At 40.2% G+C, this 23,841-nt stretch overlaps 1 protein-coding gene across 2 annotated transcripts in view; it reads left to right on the top strand.

Moving 5' to 3' along the window:
• SLAIN1 (SLAIN family member 1) overlaps positions 1-23,841 on the top strand; it is a 56,714-nt gene that overhangs the window by 13,322 nt on the left and 19,551 nt on the right. The window contains exons 3-5 of one of the 2 annotated variants that reach the window (XM_085215687.1): positions 13,879-14,028; positions 15,850-15,999; positions 22,111-22,449. In XM_085215687.1, the coding sequence (XP_085071813.1) occupies positions 13,879-14,028; positions 15,850-15,999; positions 22,111-22,449 (639 nt within the window). The remainder of the gene's footprint in view (positions 1-13,878; positions 14,029-15,849; positions 16,000-22,110; positions 22,450-23,841) is intronic. The other variant, XM_085215688.1, reaches the window with a different exon arrangement.

Below are 23,841 nucleotides of genomic sequence, written 5' to 3'. Positions count from 1 at the left end.
TGCTTCAGAAGTGCCTCATTCAGTATAATACAGTTTATTTGGGCTCTGAGTACTACCACAGTACCTGACCTTTGTGAAATGAGAAATGTTGAGTATTGTATCTTAAGGATTTGAATCTGTCTTGTAGCATATCTCTATGTTTCAAATTTTGGAGGTATTTAAAAATTCATGTGTTTGTGATTTTGGCTTCAATCACAATTCTAATTATGATTTTTTGCACCATAAGGTGTCTTAAGGTCTGTTAAAGGGGCAGGAAAGGATTTTGTGGCCTGTAGTGTATGAGTGATGTCAGCTTAGTCATATATTCTCTTGTTGCCTGAAAATAGAAAGGGCTGAGTTCAACATCCTAATGGTTTGAAGTCCTTTCTCCCTAGAATTCATAGAACCACACAGTCTCAGAAGAGCTGAGGTTTGCAGGGACTTCTGGAGGTCGCCTGGTCCAACCACCTTAAGCAGTGCCACCCAGCACAAGTTTCCCAGGCCCACATCCAGGTGGCTTTTGAGGATCTCCAGATTGAGAGACTCCACAAGTTCTCTGGGCAAACTGTGCCAGTGCTCAGTCACTCTCACAGTCAAAAAGTCCTGTGCACCTCCTGTGTTCCGATTTGGGTCCACTGCCTCTTGTCCTGTCACTGGGCACCACCACAACCCTCAGGTAGATCAGTAAAATGCTATCAGACCTTCTTGGTGCTCAGTATTCTTCTATCCTAACTCATAGGAAAAGCAAGGAAAAAAAGTGACTTTTATGCAAGCACTAAATACAACAGAATAAATTGATGGAAGAAATCTTTGCTTTCAGCATGTTCCTCTGTCTTGCCTTGAGGTTTGTTTCTGTCATTTTTGCTTCGTGTATTGTGAAAGCACATTCAATTTATAAGCAAAAAAAAAAAAAAGATTTTGGTTTGTAAGAGGCACGCTTGTTCTTGTGTTGGATGTTGTTATTTTTTGCTTCTGTGGGTGCTGATAAGTCTGAGGTAATTACTTTGAAGAAACAAATGGTTTTTAGTGAATAGTATGAAAAACATTTCAAACTTGCCTAAGACCATTTCAGCTAATTGTGGACATGACTGGTTCTGGTGGTGAAAATGCTTGAAAAGATACTGTGAAGTACCTTTTATCCCATAAAATTAGACTCGGGCAGAAAGTTACTGCAGCAGCATCATAATTCTGTTGACGGTGATCCTGTAACTTGTGTGCATTGACTGTTGTTTCTGAGTTATTCTCAGAATAACTTTTGGTGATAGCTTTATACTCTTACACATCCCTTTCCATCAAATTGTATGTGTGTTACTTGCTTGCAAGAAGTACAGATTGTCTCTTAAATGTTTATACAATTCTTACTGCAGTGTAGGTAGCTGTGGGACATACTGATAAGGCAAAGTTTACTTATGGAGTCTCTTTAGAGATGTCTAAAATCACTCCAGAGGAGCTTACATTTGGGAACATAGTCTGACTTAGTGGCAGGAGGAGACAGTCTTTCTTTGGGGAATCTGAAGTGAGTAGTCTCTCCAGGCTAAAAACTGTCATCACAAAAGCCCTGGCCCTAATCACAGTAATAATAATGGCAATGGTATCTATATCAAATCTCTTTATGTCATTTATCCTGTTTTGCATGATTATCATAGAATCATAGAATGGCCTGAGTTGAAAAGGACCACAAAGACCATCTAGTTTCAATTCCCCTGCTATGTGCAGGGTTGCCAACCACCAGACCAGGCTGCCCACAAGCACATACAGCCTGGCCTTGAATGCCTCCAGGGATGGGGCATCCACAACCTTCTTGGGCAACCTGTTCCAGTGCGTCACCACCCTCTGAGTAAGAAACTTCCTCCTAATATCTAACCTAAATCTCTCCTATCTCAGTTTAAGACCATTCCCTCTCGTCCTATCACTATCCACCCTTGTAAACAGTCATTTCCCCTCCTGTTTATATTCTTTTTCTTTGGTATTTTATAAATAGAAAACCGTATTTTACAGTATCTTCTATGTTAGGGTTAATGATTGAATTATTTTTTTCACATTGTGATGTGATATCTCAAAAGATTCACATATTTGGATTCCACCTGCTGTGAAATTAATATCCAGCACTGCTAAGAGAGGGAAGTGAGGTTGTTCTTCTATGACTTGCTTTCAGAACAGATTCCTTACATGTTATCCTTACTCTCAGCTGAAGGCAGAGAGCTCCATTTGAAAGAAAGTGTACAGAAGAAATAAAAATTACTATGCTACTAAAATTTTAAATTTAAGAAATATAATTTAACTATATTCTTCATGCAGCTGCTGTTCTGAGAAAAAAAAAAATTGCCTTCTCTGAACCATGATGCAATAGCCCTTTTTGTTTTTCCTCTACTCCAATCAATAGGCTAAAGGAGTTTCTGAAATAATACTTTCAGCATGTTCTCTTAAATATTTTGTTTATACTTTAGATTAACCTGTTTGCCCTAATTATTACGTATTTGTGAAAAGCTTTAGTTTATGTGATTTTCTTTTTCATTAAAAGATGGAGAACATGCTGCATTTTGCAAAACGTCTAACAGTCCTCTCCTTTCTGGCTAAACATTAGATTGGCTGCCATACCAGTGCTATTCTACGAATTTTTAGTCATCAGATGTGTCATTCAATTAATTTAGAGTCATGGAATCATAGAATGGTTTGGGTTAGATGGGACCTTTAAGATGATGTAGTTCCAGCACCCCTTCTTTAAGCATGGACACCCTAGACCAAGTTGCTCAAAGCCACGTCCAGCCTGGCCTTGAACACCTCCAGGGTGTCTGCATCCATAACCTCTCTGGGCAACCTGTTCCAGTGTTTCATCACCCTCACAGTCCCTTTACTGCCTTTATGTATGCTTTGATGTACTAGAATTGTTTCCATGGAATTCTAGCACTGTAGAATTAACCTGATTCAATAATAAAGTGATGTTTTTTCAATTTTATGGTAGGAGTGAAGGTAACTATGTAGGTACTGCTAAAGGCTTAAGTGACTGTTAATATATTAGGAAAGTATTATGAATATTCATCCCTCTGTAGAATTAAGGTACTATACTAATCTAGAGTCACACGAAGTGCACAAAGCACATAGTTATTTCTAGAAAAACAGGGTAAATCACACCAGATATTTGATATAGATACCACTGCCATTATTATTACTGTGATTAGGGCCAAGGCTTCTGTGATGACAGTTTTTGGCCTAGAGAGATTGCTCTCTTCAAATTCCCGAGGAAGACTGTCTCCTCCTGCCACTAAGTCATAGCATGTTTCTGAACATAAGCTCCTCTGGGGAGGTTTTAAACATCTCTACAGAAACTCCATAAGTAAACTTTGCCTTAACAGTACTTCCCATGGGTGCCTACACTGCAGTAAGAATTGTATAAACAGTTAACAAAGAGGCAGTCATTATGCGTGAGCAGTGTTGAAATGGTGTGTGTACCATAAGACACTGCTCTGCTTAAATTTACTGCTTTTCCATTCTGTAGGCTGCAGTGAGAAAGTCTATATGAGGACACCTATTTCATGGTAGACAAATGAACACACCACTCATAAATTAGTATAGAATGGGGCTTTCTTCAAGGTTATTTGAACTATGTGAGAACAAATTAGTTATGTTTGCCAGTCTAGATGCAAATAACTAATAGTGAAGCTGTGCTAATGGTAGTTTCTTGTCATGGTCCAATATTTCCCTAGGTAGATTAATCATCCCCCTCAGAGCTTGTTCTGTGTTCTTGCATAGTCTGCTCTGTTCTGTGGTGTAAACAATCCTGCAAGCCTCTTGTGGATTCACTAAATTTGAAATAAGACAATTTATGTTGCTGTGATTGTATCTTCTTTTAATCTCTTTACATGTAAATGTAACCCACTTTCTCTTCAGCAAGGATGTCATTCTTGCTCTTTCAAATCTGCTAGCGTACACAATGGTGTCCTTGCCCATTGCTTGCAGCATATGCTGATTTAGATTAACCAGAGGCCTGATAATATCTCTTTCAGAGATTGATAGTCAGGAGGAGCTGAGACAGGACATCTATCCAGCTGACTTGTTAAGCTCTGGAAGGTATTTCTGAGGCTTTAGGTACATGGTTGTAGTAGGAAGGTGATGTATCTATCTTTATCTTCAAAGTAATTGTGGAATTGTAAGATAGTTATCATTTTCTACTGTTTTTTCATTCTGATTGTTACAGATATGATGAAATTGCCAGTGATTTGCTTTGTGCTATATATGTAAGTAAGTAATTGTTGTAAGACATTGAATTCATCTCACCTACCTTTAGACATGTCATAATTTCCTTGAAGGTGTGCCAGACAGGTTGGATGAGGCCCTGGGCAACCGGGTCTAGTTCCAGATCTGGAGGTTGGTGGTCCTTCTGTTGGTGGCAGAGGAGTTGGAGCTTGATGATCCTTGAGGTCCCTTCCAATCCAAGCTATTCTATGATTCTGTGATTCATAGAGGTTGTTCTCTGATAAATATTTTCTTTGCAGGCAACATTGACTTTAGCAGCCTCAGCTTCCTGCTCCTGTTTTCTCCTTCTCCATTTCTCTCTTAAATGCCTTGTTATAAATTTCCAGCATTTTCCTGGTAAATGGGAATGAGGAACTCATTTTAGTATTAAAAGAAAAAAAAAAAAAAAACCCTACAAAAAGTTATGCTTAGTACAGATCACAGAATTCATCAAATTTATCATTAAATCTTGCCAGGAAAGTTGTAATTCCAGTGTACCAGTATAGCTGAGAAAATGACACGGGGAGGACTGGGGTAAAGGATCATTCTGTAGGAACAAGTTCCCCTTCAAGCTGCCCCTACTACCAAGAAGGATGCACAGCAACTTTAATTGGATTGAGAAATCTGTTTAGGTTGGATACTTGCAAGTGTTGATACACTCTAGCATTTCAGAGAAGTTGTCTTTTTTAGTTGCTTAGAAAAAGGGAAAGCTAAAGGCAGTCTCTGAAGTCTCTTTCTAAGCTCTGTTTATTGTTCCCTGTAATGAATGCTGTCAGAGTGAATTTCTTTTGAATATATGCAGACATCTGTATCTCAGCCAGTCACCCTGATCTCCCTTTGTAGTCAGTGGAGGCAAATAGGCACAGCTCGTGCCTTTTAAGTGGAGTTGAGGTGAATCGTGCCCTGTTCTTTCACTTTTGAGCATATTCTGTACTGTGGTGACTAGGTCAGCCATAAATGTCTGTACATCAGAGCATCTTCATCATGTCTGTGTGACACAGGCTCCTGTGGACAGAAGTACCATAAATAGATAACTAGAAAAGAGTGAGAACAAGAAGAAGCAGCATGCATCCTTGCTCTGACACTCTCTCAGGTGTATTTCCATTTCCGAGTGTGACTGAACCAGATATGATACCTGATTTATGTGATTAACTAACCTTTGATGGATTCTTCTTTGAATTTATGTAGTTTCCCCATGTGAACTTTCATTGTTGATAGCATTCTCTGGTAAGAATTCCTTATTTTAAAAAGCTTGTAATTCCTTATTAGAAGGCTCCTAAAAATAAGTTGTGTAAACACCCTCCTTAATGAATGAAAAGATTATAGATTGGCAGAAGAGTCTGGGCAGTCCCTTTTTTGTACCACGTTGCCTTATGTAGTAATACTTAAGAGACTGTGTCTTCTGCTTAGGAAATTATATCTTGTTTCAAACTCGTTGAAATGTGACAACTAGTATACTTATGGATCCTGATTAAGAATCCACCAAACAGACAGATAACATATCAGATTAGCAGTTTGTACAAATTGGCAAAAGTTGAATACAGGAGCTAGGGAGGGAACAGACATTTGGGCTCCAGGTCATTACTGGGTATAGTTTTTCAGTGTAATACTTGTTCAGTATCTCAGGAAAGGAAGTTTGGAAGCCAGATGTGCCTGTTTGCTATTACTTCTTTGAAAATTTGTTTTTTGGACCCGTGCATGCAGAGGGAGTTTTGCATGCAGTAAGAAAATGAACAGTGAGACAATTACATTTATCACAAAGCCTTCGTGCTTGTCTGTGTAACTAGTTAGTAAATAGTTCACCTATAAAAAGAGGCAAACTAAAAGAAAAACAAAAACCCAGCTGTGCAAAAGCACAAAGCCAAGGCATGATGGACTTCTTGTGTAGGAGTTTTGTATGAGACATGTAATTCATACTGCTCAATTCCATTTTGTTTCTAATCTTCTGAACACTTAGAAAAAATCATTTGTATGAAAAAGTTCTGTTGGGGAATGGTGGTTGGACTCTCTCTGCAATTCAGTGCACCACAGTTGGAACCTAGTGTAGTCATTTTTCCAATCTGTGGTGTGTCCAAAGACAGTTTTCAGGTCAGCCTGTCACTGAATTTTGTTGAAACAGGGTAGCTGTATGTCTTGAAAAATAAAGAAATCTTCGCTGCCTGCAATGATACATCATCATTGGCACAAGTGAAATTTGTCTGACACAGTGCAACATTCCTGAATCTTACTTAGATTTACATTTTTTTCAGCAACTGCAGCATGCTCAACAGCACTGTTGATTACATTGCTTTACTGTGCTGGATGAAAGTCCTAGACATTTCTGCAATTCAGATGCTTTCTGACTATACCTTTGAAAGAGGTCTGTGCTGTTTTTGCTGGGGCAGATCTTGAGGTATATGAGTTGCTGCAGTTTGATAGATTTAAACAGTAGTAAGCCAATACAAACCAACTGAGCTACTTTTTCATTTTACACTAATATTGATTCCTTTTTATTTTATTGTTGAAAAAGAACTTACTTTATGTGAATAATTGGGAAAGAAGCTTTTTTAAGTACTCCCAGTTCTCACATACACTTAAAACTAACATTATTTTTCAGTTTTTGTAGGCTTAGAGGAAGGTAGGCAATCTTTATTAATTCTTTCAGCTCTTCCTGATATATGATTATGTCACCTAACTGTAGTGGCGGTTGTTTTTATTAGACTTTTGATACTGCATTTGAGGTTGAAGTTGATTGTTCTTTATTATTTTAAAGTAGCATGGAAAGGGTATTTTAATTTCTTTTTTTATTTTGGATAGCAATCCTGCATATTGCCTATAAAAATGCTGTGGAAACTTCCAATTTTGTATTGGAATTATATTATTTTAGAAGACAACTCAATGAAAATGCTGTGTTGTTTCTCACAAGCTCACCTGTGTTAAGAATGTGGGAAGTGGGATTTCTACGCTAAATCCTAACAAACTCTAAGGAAAATGTTGCCATTTATTTATTCAGCCATTGCAGTCTAGTTGTGGAGATTCAAGGTTCAAGGGTAAATATATACAGGAAATTTTATTTTGGAGACCCTTGTTTACTGATCTGTGCAGTCAGCATTTACAGATTCATCATTGCATTTGTGGATGAGAAGGCACCTTGCCTCTCCGGAATGAGACATCAAGGGATGAAACAGCAAACTAGCCCCAAGAGCATTTTGTGAGCTGGGTGTGACAGTGGAGGGAAATAGCTTTGGACAATGACAGATTCAATGTGAGTGAAAATGTGCATTAAGCATATGAAATGTGGCTTTGTGCTGATGACAGTTTTGCTGACTAGGTGGCTGAGGGAGCTATGGCTGTGGTTATGAAACTGTAAGTGCTTAAACAAGGTGTTCAGACAACCACAGCTGATGACTGGGAGAGACTGGAACTAAGAGTGAAATGCTTGAAAAGTTGAGATGTTTGCAGTACAGTAATATTCAATAAAAGGAGAATATACGTATTCACCAGAATAATTTCCAATTTTATAAATATAACTTAATTATGTTGCATGCAGTAATAGAGGTGACGACATTGCTGTCTTGGGCCCAGAATTTGTTTTGTTGTTACTAATAAAAACTGTAGTTTTTTGAAGAAGTTTTAGCACTTATAATTGCAGAGAAAAGTGTGGAAATTGTAGAGTTTGGATAAATGCTGGGAAATGTTTTTTAAATGTTAAATTTTAACTGAAATGTACTGCTCTTAGTCTTCATTTTTACTATTGCTCATTTGCTTCATTGACCATTTCGAAATATGTAAAGAGCAGACTGGCACAGCACATTTGCAGATGCACATCACTAAGCTCTTACAGTTTGCTGAAACTCATGAGGCCACCAGGGAAGTGGTGAAGTCCCTGTCCCTGGAGATGTACAAGAAATGTGTAGATGCACTGAAGAAAATGGTTAGTGGGCAAGGAGGGGATGGGCTGATGGTTGGACTTCATGATTTGAGAGGTCTTTTCCAACCTTAATGATTCTGTGATTCTACGTTACAACCATTCTCTTTTGAGTATAGAAACTGATTGCCTCACTGTATGGATGTATGAAGCAGATCTAAGGAGTGTGAGTGCTTCTAAGCTTCCTGTGGCAGTGAGCTACAGAGATACTTGAGACACTGTCTGCTTAAGCTTTGCTTTGAACATTTTGAGACCTGGAGATCAGTTCCTGCATACTGGCACCACAGCATTGCTTGCAATTGAGTATAGAGTACCTCCTGTCTTCTTAAGAGTGTTTAAAATCATTTTGCTTAACTGCACAAAATCAAAACAACAAGATGAGAGTTAATGCCAGTTTTACCTTGTGTCCCAGCATATGAATGATGCCATTAATGTTAATAGTCAGTTTTGGCATCACTTTCAAAACTGGCTTTTGTATATATGCTTAGAGTATGTTCTAGTTATTAATATTATTCCATTTCTTGTCATGCAATTCTATATATGGATATATATGTATATATATGTTTATTTATTTAGGTTTTCATGTGAATTGTTGCATACTTATTAAAGCTGATTATTAACAACAGTCAGTGTAGTACATATTTGTGTTTAGGTAGTTGCTCAAAGTTATTGCATTAGTGTCCTGCATCATTTTGGTATATCCAGCATATCATTTTTAGCAAAATGTTAGTAAAAATTTTAAAATGTTAGTAAATATTTTAAAGTTATTTATAATAGATGTTATGTAACCCAGTATATTATCAGCAATCTAGTTAGTAAGAATTGATAAAATCCAAGAACACAGTATCCAGAAAGTTGAGTATTCACAGTGTAGCTGTTAACTTTAAAGATTGGGACAATTTGTTTTTATGTATTAGAGATTATTAGCTCCTTTTATTGGTGCCACAGGCGAACAGCTTCATGCTTCATGAAGTCAAATTGTTAATATATTTGACTTAGTAAATCAAAATGATTTTTTTTTGTTTCTTTTCTCTTTATGATTCTTTAGATAAGCCTGCTTTCCTTTCCACAGCTTGTGTTTCTTCCTTTATATGTCTTCAGGATTATTCACATTTATATCCAACTGCAAGGGTCAGAAAATTCCTTTACTTTTAAAGGGCAGATGAGTTTCTTAAATCATCTCTGGGCAACCCAAGTTGGAGCTTTAAGAAAAAAAAACTACTAATATATGAAGTGTTGAAGCAAAACAGCTTGGCTTTTAAATTGAAAATAAAGGTCTTCACAATGTTGCCTCATTCTCTGGAAAAATCCTACTGGGAACTATTAACAAAGTACAAATCCTTGCATATTTTAACAGTGCTTACTCTAATAATCAGAGCAGAGTCCGAATCAGTTTGGAGTAAAATAACTATCCTAAAGTGACCATCCATTGCACTATTCTGTGATTTTATGAATTTTACATTATTTTGTATATTTGCTTAGATATGTGTAGACTTCGTTCCTTACATACCTTTTCATGTTTTTGGCATAACCCAAAACTTATATAAGTCTAATCTTACTGTTGTTGATACTGTTGAAATACTCAGTATGTACTTCATTTTGATATTTCCATTTGAAACCTAATGAAAATGTTTTTGTATATTTGAAGCTAAATTATTGTTTAGGTGTTAATCATATGCATAAAAAAATGACAGTCCTCAGCTGAACCTGAAGCATTTGAAACAAAGAACCCAGTAGTTTCAGGGGCCATTTTAGAATAGTATATTGCTAGAGTTTATTTGCATCTTTCTCTGCCTTCCCTTCAGAACACACACAAGTTGAAAGAGGAGTTCTGAATCTGTTTTGTTATAAATACGGAATTTATTCTTAGTGTGGGTTCTTGCTTACATAGTCACAATAACTGTTGCTTTGTGCTCTGTAGGCCAGCTCACAGTGGTGATTGTACAGAGCAATGAATGATGTTTATTTGTGCTCTACGGTTGACCACATCTGTGGGTGAGAACATGCTGGAAGCTAATTGGCCTGGCAAATAATCATACTGTGATAAAACAAGACCTTGTGTTAGGCAGAAAAATAGAATTACAAGGAGCTGTCATCCTTTGCTCCTCACTGATGTGATTGATGGAAGTGACAGATGTGGATATGATATTTAGATCTACTCTATCACATACATTTCTTTAAGTGAATGCCTCAGATTAATTTACAGTTTCTGACTTTGTGGGTTAATCTGATCCTTTGTGACTGTGTTACATACTGCTTTGTAAAGCTGTGGTTGTCAGAGTTCACTCTCCTTTTGTCTTGTAATACTTGCACACTTGACTTTTGAACTGTAAATTTTCAAAATTTACCTTCAATAAATATTAAAGATGAATAGCTCTATCTAGAGGTAGAGACCATGTTGCTAGGCACGGAGCAGTTTTCTAGAAGTGGCAATGGTGCTGCTCCTAGTTATGAACTCAGGCCTGTAGGGTTTTTATTCTTGAAGGGTCTATAATCATGAAAAATGAGAGAACTGAGTAATTCTGTGGTGAAGTAATGGAAATGATCACAATTTGCATTTTTATATCTTTTTTTTTTGTAGTTTAATTCCCTCGTTCAGAGGCAAAGCATGATGAATCATAGAATCACAAAGTTGGAAAGAACCTACAAGATAATCTAGTCCAACTGTACTCCCATCATCATTGCTACCACAAGCTACTAAACCATATCTCATAGCTCCTCATCAGACACCTCTTGAACACTGCCAGGGACAGTGACTCCGCTACCTCCCTGGGCAGGTTTTTCCTTATGTCTAATCTAAATCTCCTCTGGTACAACTCGTGGCCATTTCCTCGGGTCCTGTTTATTGCCTGGGAGAAGAGGCCAAACCCCTCCTCATCACAACCTTCCTTCAGGAAGTTACAGAGTGCAATGAGGTCTCCTCTGAGCCTCCTCTTCTCCAGGCTAAAATGCTTCCTTTCCCACTGCAGACTGCTGTATTCTCCTTGTGGAAATAAGAAATCTCCTTTGATGTAAGCTTAGTAGCACTGATGAGAAGAATATAAGAGTCTGATTAGTTCACACAGAACCAAGAGTAACCTTGAGTGGGAAAAAAATGAAAGGAATGGGGTGAAACAGTACCTTTTGTACTGATGGTGAATTGATTTTCAGGTTGGATATTAGGAAAAAAATCTTCTTAGAACAGGTGGTGATGCATAGGAACAGGCTGCCACGGGAGGTGATGGAGTCACTGTCACTGGAGGTGTACAAGAAATGTGTTGATGTCGCGCTGAGGGACATGATTTAGTGTGTATGGTGAGATGGGTTGATGATTGGAGTAGATGATCTCAGTGACCTTTTCCAACCTTAATAGTTGTGTGATCCTATGATCACTCATAAAGGTTGTGGCTATGAGACTGACAGCCTGCCAACATGATGTATTTCCTGTCTGTCCCCATAGCTACTCTGTGTTGGTGTTAGCAAGGAGGCAGAATAAAATCTGTATGTCCTGCTAGATCATTTTCGTGACAGAAATGTCTTAAATATTGAATTTTTTTTTTTAAATATCTGTGAGCAGCTATCCAGAGGGACCTGGATAGGCTTGAGAGGTGGGCCCGTGCCAACTTCATGAAGTTCAGCAAGGCCAATTGCAAGGTCCTGCATCTGGTTTGGGACAATCTCAAGCACAAATACAGGTTGGGCATAGAATGGCTTGAGAGCCCTGAGGAGAAGGATTTGGGAGTGTCAATTGAAAGATTCAACATAAGCCGGCAAGGTGAGCTTGCAGCCCAGGAGGCCAACTGTATCCTGGGTTACATTAAGAAAAGCGTGACCAGCAGGACAAGGGAGGTGATTCTGCCCCTCTACTCTGCTTTCATGAGACCCCATCAGGAGGACAGCATCCAGTTCTGGGGCCCCCAACACAAGAAGGACATGGAGGTGTTGAAGCGAATCCAGATGAGAGCCATGAAGATGATCAGAGGGCTGGAGCACCTCTCCTGTGAGAACAGGCTGAGAGAGGTGGGGTTCTTCAGCCTGGAGAAGGCTCTGGAGAGACCTTATAGTGACCTTCCAGTACCTGAAGGAAAGCTGTGGAGGGACTTTTTATAAGGGCAGGTAGCAATAGCATGAGGGGAAATTGCTTTAAACTGGAAGAGAGTAGATTTAGACTAGATACCAGGAAGAAATTCTTTACTGTGAGGTTGGTGAAACACTGGAACAGGTTGCCCAGAGAGGCTGTGGATGGCCCCCCTCCCTGGAAGCATTCAAGGCCAGGTTGGATGGGGCTGTGAGCAACCTGGTCTAGAGGGAGGTGTCCCTGCCTATAGTGGGAGGGCTGGAACCAGATAATATTAAAGGACCCTTCCAACCCAAACCATTCTATGATTCTATGGTTCTGTGAAATGGATGAACAAACCCAAACAATATAGTAGATTTGTGATATAAACCATTACGTGTTAGACACTTGGCTTTTGAGGGCTTTGGATTTTGAAATAGGTTTGCAACATCTATCACAGTGAAGGACACCTGCTAAGTGCCAAAGTTATCTCATGGATTTCTGAGCTAGATGTAAGTATATCCATATGCTGTGGTTTAATCTAGCAGGCAGCTAAGCACCAACACACCCATTCACTTGCTCCCCACAGGAGTGAGGGGGAAAAAATTAGAGAAAGCTGAAACTTGTGGGTTGACATAAAGACACTTTAACAAGACAGAAAATGAAAGGATATAATAATAATGATAAAAGAATATACAAAACAAAGTGATGCACAAAGTAATTGCTCACTACCCATTGACAGAAACACAGCCAGTCCCCAAGCAGTGGCAGCCCCCACTCAGCTCCTCCCAGTTTTTTGTTCAGCATGACACCATATGGTATGGGATATCCCTTTGGCCAGTTTGAATCAGATGTCCTGGTTCTGCCCTCCCTCTGCTCCTCACTGGCAGAGCAGCACAGGAAGCTAAAAAGTCCTTGACTATCCTAAAAGTATGTGGATATTGCTTATTTTACCTTTTGAACTGATATTAAAAACAAACAAACCAAACCAAACTATAAATGTAATGCTACGTTACTAGATGAGCTAAGAAAATGTAAGTTAAATAAACATTAGCATTTTTGCCTTCTCTGAACTTTCTGTGACATTTCTAAGCAGAACAGATGCTTTTCAACCTTGCTGTAAGCAATCTGTAGAAAGAGGTGCCCTGTTCCATTATTTGGTTGGTCCTTGAAAAAACTGTCATGCTTATATAACCACGCTGGAAAAAGAAAAGTAATAATATGGCATTGTAGCTTAAAAGCTTGCTATGGGATTACAGTTGTTTTTACCACTTGGTGGTTAAGCGTATTTTACCATTGTCTCTGAACTGATAATTCAGTATCTTGTAATTGAGTAAGTGTGATGTTTGATTGCTATGAACAATTCCTTGAAGAGCACTACCAATTTAATTTGCTTCTCTATTAACTGTAATGTTTTTTGTTTTCTTTGTTGTTTTGTGCCTTGACTGACAGCAATATATATGATAAATATATACCAAAATGGTTTATACATAGAAAATAGTAAACAGCACGTATTTAGTAGAAAACTTGTTGGAACAAATCTTGAATGTAGAAGGCTCTGCTGATCCTGTTTTGCTGCTGAATTCAGACCGTTCCATTTGCCATAAGTAATCCATGTATAATTAAGAGATTATCGTTAGATGATTTTCTCTCTAATAGACCTTTTCTATTTATAACAATAAATCTTTTTTTTTCCCCCCCTCTTCCATCACATCCATAACAGCTAGCCGATGGCGGAGCCTCTTCTCTACACCTGTCTCCTTGGCTTTCCCCTATAGTCCTGTTGCAAGACTCACCCCATATGCCAGTGGCTTTAATAGTCCCAGCTTCTCTAAAACCTCCAGTAAAGTAATACTAACACCTGAACGGACAGGTAATGCTTATCGTTTTGTTCATTTATGGTTCTTACAAGATTGCTTAATTCAATCTAAACTTGCTAGTATTTAACAACAATGTACTATTCAGACGATTTTATAAACTCTCATCTCAGAGGGATTTTTTCATTAAAATGACCTAAAATTTTGCTATTAGCTGCTGGTGTAAGTTATTTTCTTTGTTACGCAGTGTGTTATAGGAAAGCAATGCTCCTAAGCAGCTTGGCTCTCTGTAATGGTTAACCGTACTTTATAATTGCTGCAATATCAGTTTAAGCCATCTCTAGCTTTGCCCTTTACTGCTCATTTCTACCCCACTGTGCCCCTTCTTTATGTCTACAAAAACATTTGTGCAGTTGTGTAATGACTTCGCATGGGCAATTTACCTCATAAAAATAGCCCTGAGAAACAAAGCTGTTTTCCATCTGGCATCATTACTACTATCACCAGTTTTCAGAGGGCACAGGTATTTTAGGAAAAATACAAACTTTCAGTGGGTTTTTCCTTCTTCAGTACAGGTATCAGGATTCAGTCTGTGTCTGCTCTTAAGCTGAAGTGGCAGTAGAGAAAATAATCCTCTGGGGAGGAAGCATTAATGTTTTATTGCTGGCAATAGCAGATGTGATCTGAGGAAGTCAGCAGTGCTGACAGTGCCACACTGCTCTATGCACAATTTTCTTTACCAGTGAAGAAAGCCCTATTAAGGAATATGAGTGCTGTGGGTGAGATAATGCCTTGTGTCGGTGTTTACGTGTGTAAGCTAGATGTCTGAGCTGCCCTGTTCAATGGGATGCAGCTTAGTTCCTAACCAAAAGCATCTAGTTCAGTTTCAGGTGCCCTCACATATCTTATCTAGCTTCTAGCTGCTGATCCAAAAGAGCACAGATGTTAGAAAACCTAGAGGACCACTACAACTTGAAAATTTAAAAAGGCAAACACATTTACCAATTATAATCCCTCCAAAGCAAAGTAATCCCCGCATGTGCTTTTCTGTTGGAGTTATTGTTAGAGAACAGCTGAATTGATGATGAATTTTGGATAAATGCTGTGCTGGAGAATACAAACACATCTGTGATACAAGCACAGCTTAAGAGCCTTCATCACAGTTTCCTCCTGTAGGCAGTGAGCCTCTGGTGGTTCAAAGGATATTAATAAGTAATTTGCTTTTTTATTTGAAGAATTTTTCTTTAATTTGGGCAAATGCCAGCTTGTACAAGTGATTGCAGTTTAGTTTATACTTTCCCTACTTCACAGAAAAAAAATAGAGCACTCCCTGGAAGTCAGCTCTGTGAAGGACACATTGTTTACTATTTTGTTTCATAATGCCTATTTCAGTCTTAATTGCTATGATCATTTATTTCTCTGACAATTACAAACAGTTAAAAAGAATAGTAAAATTTAAGTAAATAACTACTGTATAGAATCTGAGTACTGAGCTTAAACTAGAGACATACGCACACTTGCTTTTCAGAAAAGGATAGGAAAAACTACAGTATCATAAGAATGATTCAAATGCAGGTAGATTTAGAGTACTCTAACAAGTCTATGCCATTAGAACTGAACAGATTAAATTATTCATTGTCTGGGCTATGCAAAGCTATTTTGGGAACAAGCAGACGAATTCATGATCCATTACTACTTCTACTTCTCATGAGTTTCTAATCCCTTTGCTGATTTTTGCTGGGCTGGGCTATACTTCCGAAAGCTTTTTGTTTGTTACATAAAAATAATTTAAGCTATTGTAACATAAAGAGCAGTTACTCTGAATGAAAAAATGACCAGAGATATTCACAGACTAAAGATTATGTTTTTCTGCCTAGGTTACATTTCTAGGAGTTCCCCTTTGAGCCCACAGTCATCAATAGACAGTGAGCTGAGCACCTCAGAGCTGGAGGATGATTCTATCTCCATGGGATACAAACTGCAGGACCTCACCGATGTTCAGATTATGGCCCGTCTACAGGAAGAGAGTAGGTGTTTTTCTTACGTTTTTCAGAGGAAGATTTTACACTGCAGTCAAAACTGCTCCTGGCTTGTCTCAGTCAATTGGATCTTTCCTGAAAGATGTCACCTCTTCAGCAGCAGATGGAAAAACTCTTTATCTGAGAAAGAGTACATAATGTCAGGTTCAGGTTAATGGTACTGGATGTTTCAAACTTAGTTCTTATTTATTGGTGAAACACAATTAGGAGTTCCATATCCAGTTAATACAATATTATTTGGCTGTTTTGTAGTGTCTAAAGGTATTATTTAAATAAAGCATGATAAAGGGCCTACAGTATCTTCCATATGAGGAAAGGCAGAGCTACCTGAGTCTGTTCAGCCTTAAAAAAAGACTATAGATCAGTGTCTATAAATATCTAAGGTGTGGGAGGCAAAGGGATGAGGCCAGACTCTTTTCAGTGGTACATGGCAATAGAACAAGGGGAAATGGCCACAGAATGAAGTATAAGAAGTTCAGCACAAGTGTGCATAAGAACTGCACAGTAAGGGTGACAGAACAGTCTGCCCAGAGAGGCTGTGGAGTCTCCTTCTTTGGAGATGTTCAAAACCCGCTTGGACGCCTAGCTGTGCAGCCTGCTCTAGGGAGCCTCCTTTGGCAGTGGGAGGTGTACATGATTGGAAGGGACCTTTGGAGATCATCAATTCGGTGGTGCTGTGGTTATCACTCTATGTATGTGTTGTGAGAAAGGAAAAAACCTGAGCAGTACTCATGGATTTTTTGCACCTACTTTGTTTTTCTAAATTTTATAAATGAATTCTCTTTACAGTTCTTCAGACACTTAAAGTCAACATTTTGATGTGAGACCTGTGATTGTGCACAAATCTAACCCAGAAGGCTTGTTTGACATATATTACAGAATCATAGAATCACAAGGTTGGAAAGGACCTATAAGATCATCTAATCCAATCACCCTCCCATTACCATTGCTACCACAAGCTACTAAACCATATCTCATAGCTCCTCATCCAGATGCCTCTTGAACACTGCCAGGGACAGGCATCTCCCTGGGCAGGCCATTCCAGTGCCAGATCACTCTCTCAGAGAAAAAGTTTTCCCTTATGTCTAATCTATACCTCCTCTGGTACAACCTGTGGCCATTTCTTCGGGTCCTGTTTGTTGCCTGGCAGAAGAGGCCAAACCCCTCCTCATCACAACCTCCCTTCAGGAAGTTGTGGAGTGCAATAAGGTCTCCTCTGAGCCCCCTCCAGGCTAAACAATCCCAGCTCCCTCAGCTGCTCCTCATTAGACTTGTGCTCCAGACTCCTCACCAGTTTTGTTGCCCTTCTCTGGACAAATTCCAGGGCCTTGATGTCTTTCTTGTAGTGAGGGGCCCAAAACTGAACACAGTACTCGAGATGTGGCCTCACCAGTGCTGAGTAGAGGGGGATGATTACCTCTCTGCTCCTACTGGCCATACTATTTCTGATGCAGGCCAGGATGTCGTTGGCCCTCTTTGGGCCACCTGGGCACACTGTCAACTCATGTTCAGCCAAGCATCAACCAACACCCCCAGGTCCCTTTCCTCTTTACAGTCATCCAGCCACTCAACTCCAAGCCTATAACGCTGCATGGGGTTATTGTGGCCAAAGTGCAGGACCCAACACAGCCTTGTTGAACCTCAGCCCAGTGATCCAGCTTATCTAGATCCCTCTGAAGGGCTTCCCTGCCCTCAGGCAGATTGAGGCCACCTCACAACTTGGTGTCATCTGCAAACTTACTGAGGGTACACTCAATCCCCTCACCTAGGTCATCAATCAAGATATTAAACAAGATGGGTCCCAGTACTGACCCCTGGGGGGACATGACTTGTTGCCACTGTCTCCAGCTGGACTTAACTCCATTAACCTCTACACGCTGGGCACGGCCCTTTAGCCAGTTTCTTACCTAAAGAAGGGTATATCTGTCCAGGCCACAGGCAGCCAGTTTCCCCAGAAGAAGCCTGTGAGAGACCGTGTCATCAACAGCCTTTCCCGCATCTACCAGGCTGGTCACGCAGTCATAGAAGGAGATGATGTTGGTCAAGCATGACCTGCCTTTCATGAACCCGTGCTGGCTGGGCCTGATCCCCTGGATGCCACGCACGTGCTGTGTGATCTCACCCAAGATGATTTGCTCCATAACTTTCCCTGAGGATAACTGATCTGCCTATTAAGGGCAGATGTAAGGAAAACGTTCAGGACCTCAGTCTTATCCTCAGTGGTCACACTGCCCAAGTAAAGGATTGAAATTCTCCCCGGTTCTTTTCGTACCATTGATATATTTATAAAAGGATTTCTTATTCTCTTTTGGTGCAGTGGCCAATCTGAGTTCAAGTTGGGCTTTTGCCTTCCTAACTTCCTCCCTGCATAGCTTAGCAACTTCCTTGTAATCTCCCCAAGTAGCCTGTCTCTTCTTCCATAGAACATAGACGCTCTTTTTCTTCTGGAGTCTCAACAATAGTTCTCGGCTCATCCACACTGGTCTTCCCCTGCAACTTGCCTTACGGCATTCATGCACAGCCTGTTCTTGCACCTTTAAGATTTCCAACTTGAGGAGCATCCAGGCTTCCTGGACCCCTTAACCCTCAAGGAACAAATCCCAAGGGACCCATGCTACAAGCATCCTGAACAGGTCAAAGTCTGCCCTCTGGAACTTCAAGATAGCAGTTTTTTCTAGTCAGCCTTCTGACATCTCCAAGAATAGAGAATTCTACAATTTCATGGTCGCTCTGCCTGAGACGGTCTCTGACCTTCACATCTCCCACCAGTCCTTCTCTGTTAGTGAAGAGCAGGTCTAGCAGGGCACCACCCGTGGTAGGCTCTCGTACCAGCTGCGTAAGGTAGCTGTCTTCCATACACTCTAGAAACGTCTTGGACTGCTTCCTCTGCACTGTATTATATTTCCAACATATATCAGGGAAGTTGAAGTCTCCCACGAGAACGAGTGCTGGCGATTGTACGATTTCCGCAAGCTGCTCATAGAACACCTCATCTATCTCTTCATAACGATTAGGCGCTCTATAACAGACCCCCAACAAGCTGTCGCTCCTACAGGCCTTCCCCGGATTCATACCCCCAGACACTCAACTTTATCATTCCCAACCCCAAGCTCTTCAACATCAAAACAGTCTTTAATATAAAGGGCCACTCCACCATCCTTCCTTTGTCATCTGTCCCTTCTGAAGAGCTTGTAGTCATCTACCACAGCACTCCAGTGGTGGGAGTGGTCTCACCAGGTTTCGGTAATGGCAACTAGGACATAGTTAGCCTGACACACAATTGCGTCTAACTCCTCCTGCTTGTTGCCCATGCTGCATGCATTGGTATAGACGCACTTCAGCCGAGTTGTCTCCCACTCACACTCCCTGATGGTCCTTAGTCTCTGGACTTCCTCCTTGAGCTCCACCACCAGGCTGAGCAGCTCATCTACCTGCTCACATCTCATACATGTGGAATCCCTGCCACTTTCCCCAGGCAGAAGCAGGCTCGGGCACTCCCTGCAGCTGGAGACCTGAACAGCCACATTTCTGGGCAGGCCCTCTGTCTGGGTCGCCACGGTCATCTTGGAATAAGCCCACTGTCTGGTGGAGACCGTGTTTGGGCCTGCAGTCTCAGACTGTCAAGAGGAAGGCCACTCTCCTAAGCACAGAGGAACAATACTTACAGTCTTCTTGACCCACCTCCCAAACCCACAGCTGCAGTACCATATGGGCAGCGTGGGCTATGCTCACTTACTAAACCTCCTTTCTCTGTGGTCAGCAAGTGACCTGAGGTCCTCTGTGTTTCTGCTCTCTCCGAAGCTATTTAAAGCCTATTATCAGGTGCGAACATTAAGGGCAGGTGGTGACACGTCCGTAAGTTGTTTAAACTGTGCCGCTAATGTACCAGATCCCGCCCTGCTGGTTCAGGAGCCCACCCACAAGCTGCCTGCTGCCCTACATTAGCACAGCGCTGTTGCTGGCTTCAAAAAGCCTTAAAAAAAACCTTTTTGTTGGCTTTTTTATTCCAGATCGCCTGCTCAGTGTGGTCCTACCTGCTCTGAAGCTAGTCTCCACAGCAAATGGAGTATTATATTTTGGTGTGATAGTAGTTTATGGAAGATAACTTTATTCAAAAATAAATGCCATTTGGCATAGAAATCATTCAAACAATGCATCTTCACTTTCTTCCAGTGCCAAATAAGTTGTAAAGGGGGATATGATGAGATAAAAAACAAGGGAACTTCACAAAAGATGCCTGAATTAAAATGCAAAATATTAAGTGACTACTAAGGGAACCAGGCTTGTTTAGCTTGGAGAAGAGAAGGCTCCAGGGAGACCTCATTGTGGCCTTCCAGTACATGAAAGGAGCATATAAACAGGAGAGGGAACAGCTGTTTACATGGGTGGATAGTGATAGGACGAGAGGGAATGGTCTTAAACTGAGATAGGAGAGATTTAGGTTAGATATTAGGAGGAAGTTTTTTACTCAGAGGGTGGTGATGCACTGGAATAGGTTGCCCAAGGAGGTTGTGGATGCCCCATCCCTGGAGGCATTCAAGGCCAGGCTGGATGTGGCTCTGGGCAGCCTGGTCTAGTGTTTGGTGACCCTGCCCATGACAGGGGAATTGAAACTAGATGGTCATTGTGGTCCTTTTCAACCCAGGCCATTCTATTATTACATGAAATGAAGAAATAGGAGCAAGAAATTGGAGATCCAATCTGGCTGGAGCTACTGGACTTGTTAGCATTGAGCTTGCTGTGAGTCTGTTAGTACTAGTTACATTCAGCAGAGTAATTTTGCAGACATAACACTGAATTCTCAAGTGGTCACTGTGTGTAGTTATAGCTCAGAAAATTTCTGATGTTATTTGCAAGATATAAGAATTAAGAGAAATTAGTTTTGTGACTACCATAGAGGTGTAAGAATGTGTTGTGTAAATGCTGTGCTCTCCTCCTTCAGAGCAAGGTTTAAAAAAAGTCTTCAGGTGCTTAGCTCTGATAAATCAGGTCATTCATAAACTGGAAAGAGAAAGGCTGTTTTTCTTCTAATCTACTTCTTGTGTAATCACTTCATCTCATTCTTCTCCCAGCAATCAGTTTGCAGTTTTTGAACACATGACAGTTGATGTCCACTTAATCCTGCAGAAAGTGGTAGTATTATATGTGCACATAAGCACAAACTCTTCACATGCACAAATGATCTCCTACTGTAGAGGGGGAAAAAAAGCAGTTATGTTAAGAAATTTTCTTTATGGTAGCAAAGATACTTGAAGCTGAAAGCTTTCTGTAAATTTAAGGAAGCTATTGTTCACAGCTATTTGCAGAATTGCTCAGATGCTGGAAGTGCAAAGCTTCCTGTGTTGGCTGCTCTGCAGCAGGAAAAGAGGGAAGTGGAAGGACTGTGGATGCTTTCCCCTCACTTTGCTTGGAGCTAATAGTGGGATAGTTCTCATACCTGTCGTTTTGAGAAAGGGGCGTTAAAACGCATGTATATGAAATGTGACAATGTCACCTCTGAGCCTTTTCTTTGAGATTAGGTTCTAGCAGGATTTCACCGTGGTTAAAGGAGGTTGAAGAGCAAGAATATTTACATGGATTATATGTTAAGAAATGTCATTGTCATCATTTTTTTTTTGCAGGAAAATAAAAGTACAGTAATAAGTACAATAATAAAAGTATAGTAATAAGTATAATATAATAATTTGGAAAACAAATTGAGTGTTGATTTCTTCAATTTAAAAAAATTAAATACTTAATATTTGTGTCATCTTCTCACTGGCAGAGAAATAGGCAGCTCCTTAGAGTAATTCATACTATTTGAAGAGAAGCACATGAGACAGTTCACACAGCACAATTTGGAGATGCTTGTATTCTCTTTCTAGTTTTTTTTTTTTTTTTTAATGTTACTAAAAAGAGATTTCAGCGGAAGTAATTCAGGCTTAGATACCTGAAAGGTAGACACCAATAGTTAGATTTGCTGAATCCTATCTCAGATCTTCAGCTTGGTCAGAGTGTAAATCCAGTTCTTGCTGTCAGACTTGCCAAGTCTGAAAGATTGTGTGTTAAGTGTTGATCACTTAAGCAGAAGCCGAATCATCCTTCTCTTGGAATTTACAGGTCTTAGACAAGATTATGCTTCGACTTCAGCATCAGTGTCAAGACACAGTTCAAGTGTATCACTGCATTTTGGAAAGAAGGGGACGTGCAGTGACCAGGAGTATGATCGCTACAGCTTTGAGGATGAGGAAGAATTTGACCATCTCCCACCCCCACAGCCACGGCTCACACGCTGCTCCCCATTCCAGAGAGGGATCCCACACTCACAGACTTTCTCCAGTATTCGGGACTGCAGGAGAAGCCCTACTTCCCAGCCCTTTCCTTCAAGTACTTATCAGCCGCCCTGCTATTCTCCTCAAGTCCAAACACCAGAGCAGCAACCAAATAGGGTGAATGGAGGTGGGTTGCATGCTTTTGTTGTGCCTCTCCTCTGTTCCAAGTGCCAGTTTTAAGGATCAAGTTGTGTAAACTGACTGAAAAGTGTTTGGTTTATGACCGCTAGATCAGTTCTTGAGTTGCAACAACTGATTTAAATCTGTGCTAATGATTGTGTTATTAGAGGAATGTTGTAATTAGATAATTTGCTACAAAATGTAATTTGACCCAGTCATGAAAGCTATTAACTTAGTTTTAAAATGTTGCAGCTGTGAGCACATGTGAAGAGAGAAGAAATAGGGAAAAGAGTCTCTTTTAGCAGGCCACTATTTGTCTGGAAAGGCTGATCAGGCTTCTGAGCCTGGCCTGCCTATATCCATCATGGATATGGCAAGGTAGAGAGAAGGGTTTTCAAATTTGCATTCCCAGTAACATTCTCTTTCTTACTTCCCAGCTTATCCATGAATGCAGCTTTGTTGTAAGTTCATGATGTGTGCTTATGATAAAGGTCAGTGCTCTGCTCTTGTTCCAAATCTGGTAGGGCAGACTGCTGAGGTAATCAGAGATAAGGTTGTACCCAGTCTACTCTGAGCCATTGCTGCTTTATGCACTACATTTGAGAGTCCAAAATATTTTTCTCTTACTGCTTTTTCAGGAATTGTTTTTGCTATTATATTCCTTTTCCTTCCTCATTACGATCATAATTTTCTTCCTACTGCTGCATCCTACTTTTTGTTTCTTCAGTTCAAGTCCCCAAGACACTTCAGGACAGTTAGTTTTCAGTCAAGGTTTTGTTTGTAACATTACAGGTTACAGCTTACCCTTGGGCAAGAAAACAAATGTGTTGTTCAAGACAGCTCCTATTTATAGTGTGCTACAGGTATGCATGTTACTTTCCTGACAAATCAGAGGTGACAGGTTGGTTCCAAGAGCACTTGCATTCAAAGTAAGACACAGCATGAAAGTATAATTGACAAGTAGCAGCCTACAAAGAAGGCTAAGGTTAGCACAGAGCACAGTGATGTGGGTGTTTGCTGTTACAGCATATGTACCACATTCATTTCAATATTATTTTTCTCATCTGTGAGGAATGAGAATGGGACAGCACTGAATGGCTTGTGGAAAATCTGTTTGGGAGATAGAAAAGAAAGTGATGGGATATTTTTGATTGTGAAATATGGGCAGGATTTTGTATTGCAGTGTTTTTGTATGGTTCCCAAAGTCTTTTTCGATGATTTTTCATGTCAGTAGAACTTAGAATCATAGAATCATAGAATCCTTAGAGTTTGAAGTGACCTTTAAAGGTCATCTAGTCCATCTCCCCTGCAATGAACAGGGACATGAACAGCTCTATCAGGTTGCCTAGGGCCTCATCCAGCCTACCTTGAAAGTCTCCAGGGACAAGGCATCAACCAC

This window comes from Meleagris gallopavo, chromosome 1 (genome assembly GCF_905368555.1).
Source record: "Meleagris gallopavo chromosome 1, MGAL_WU_HG_1.1, whole genome shotgun sequence".
Taxonomy (NCBI): domain Eukaryota; kingdom Metazoa; phylum Chordata; class Aves; order Galliformes; family Phasianidae; genus Meleagris; species Meleagris gallopavo.
The sequence above is the reverse complement of the archived record's forward strand: the minus strand, read 5'-3'. Positions and strand labels throughout refer to the sequence as shown.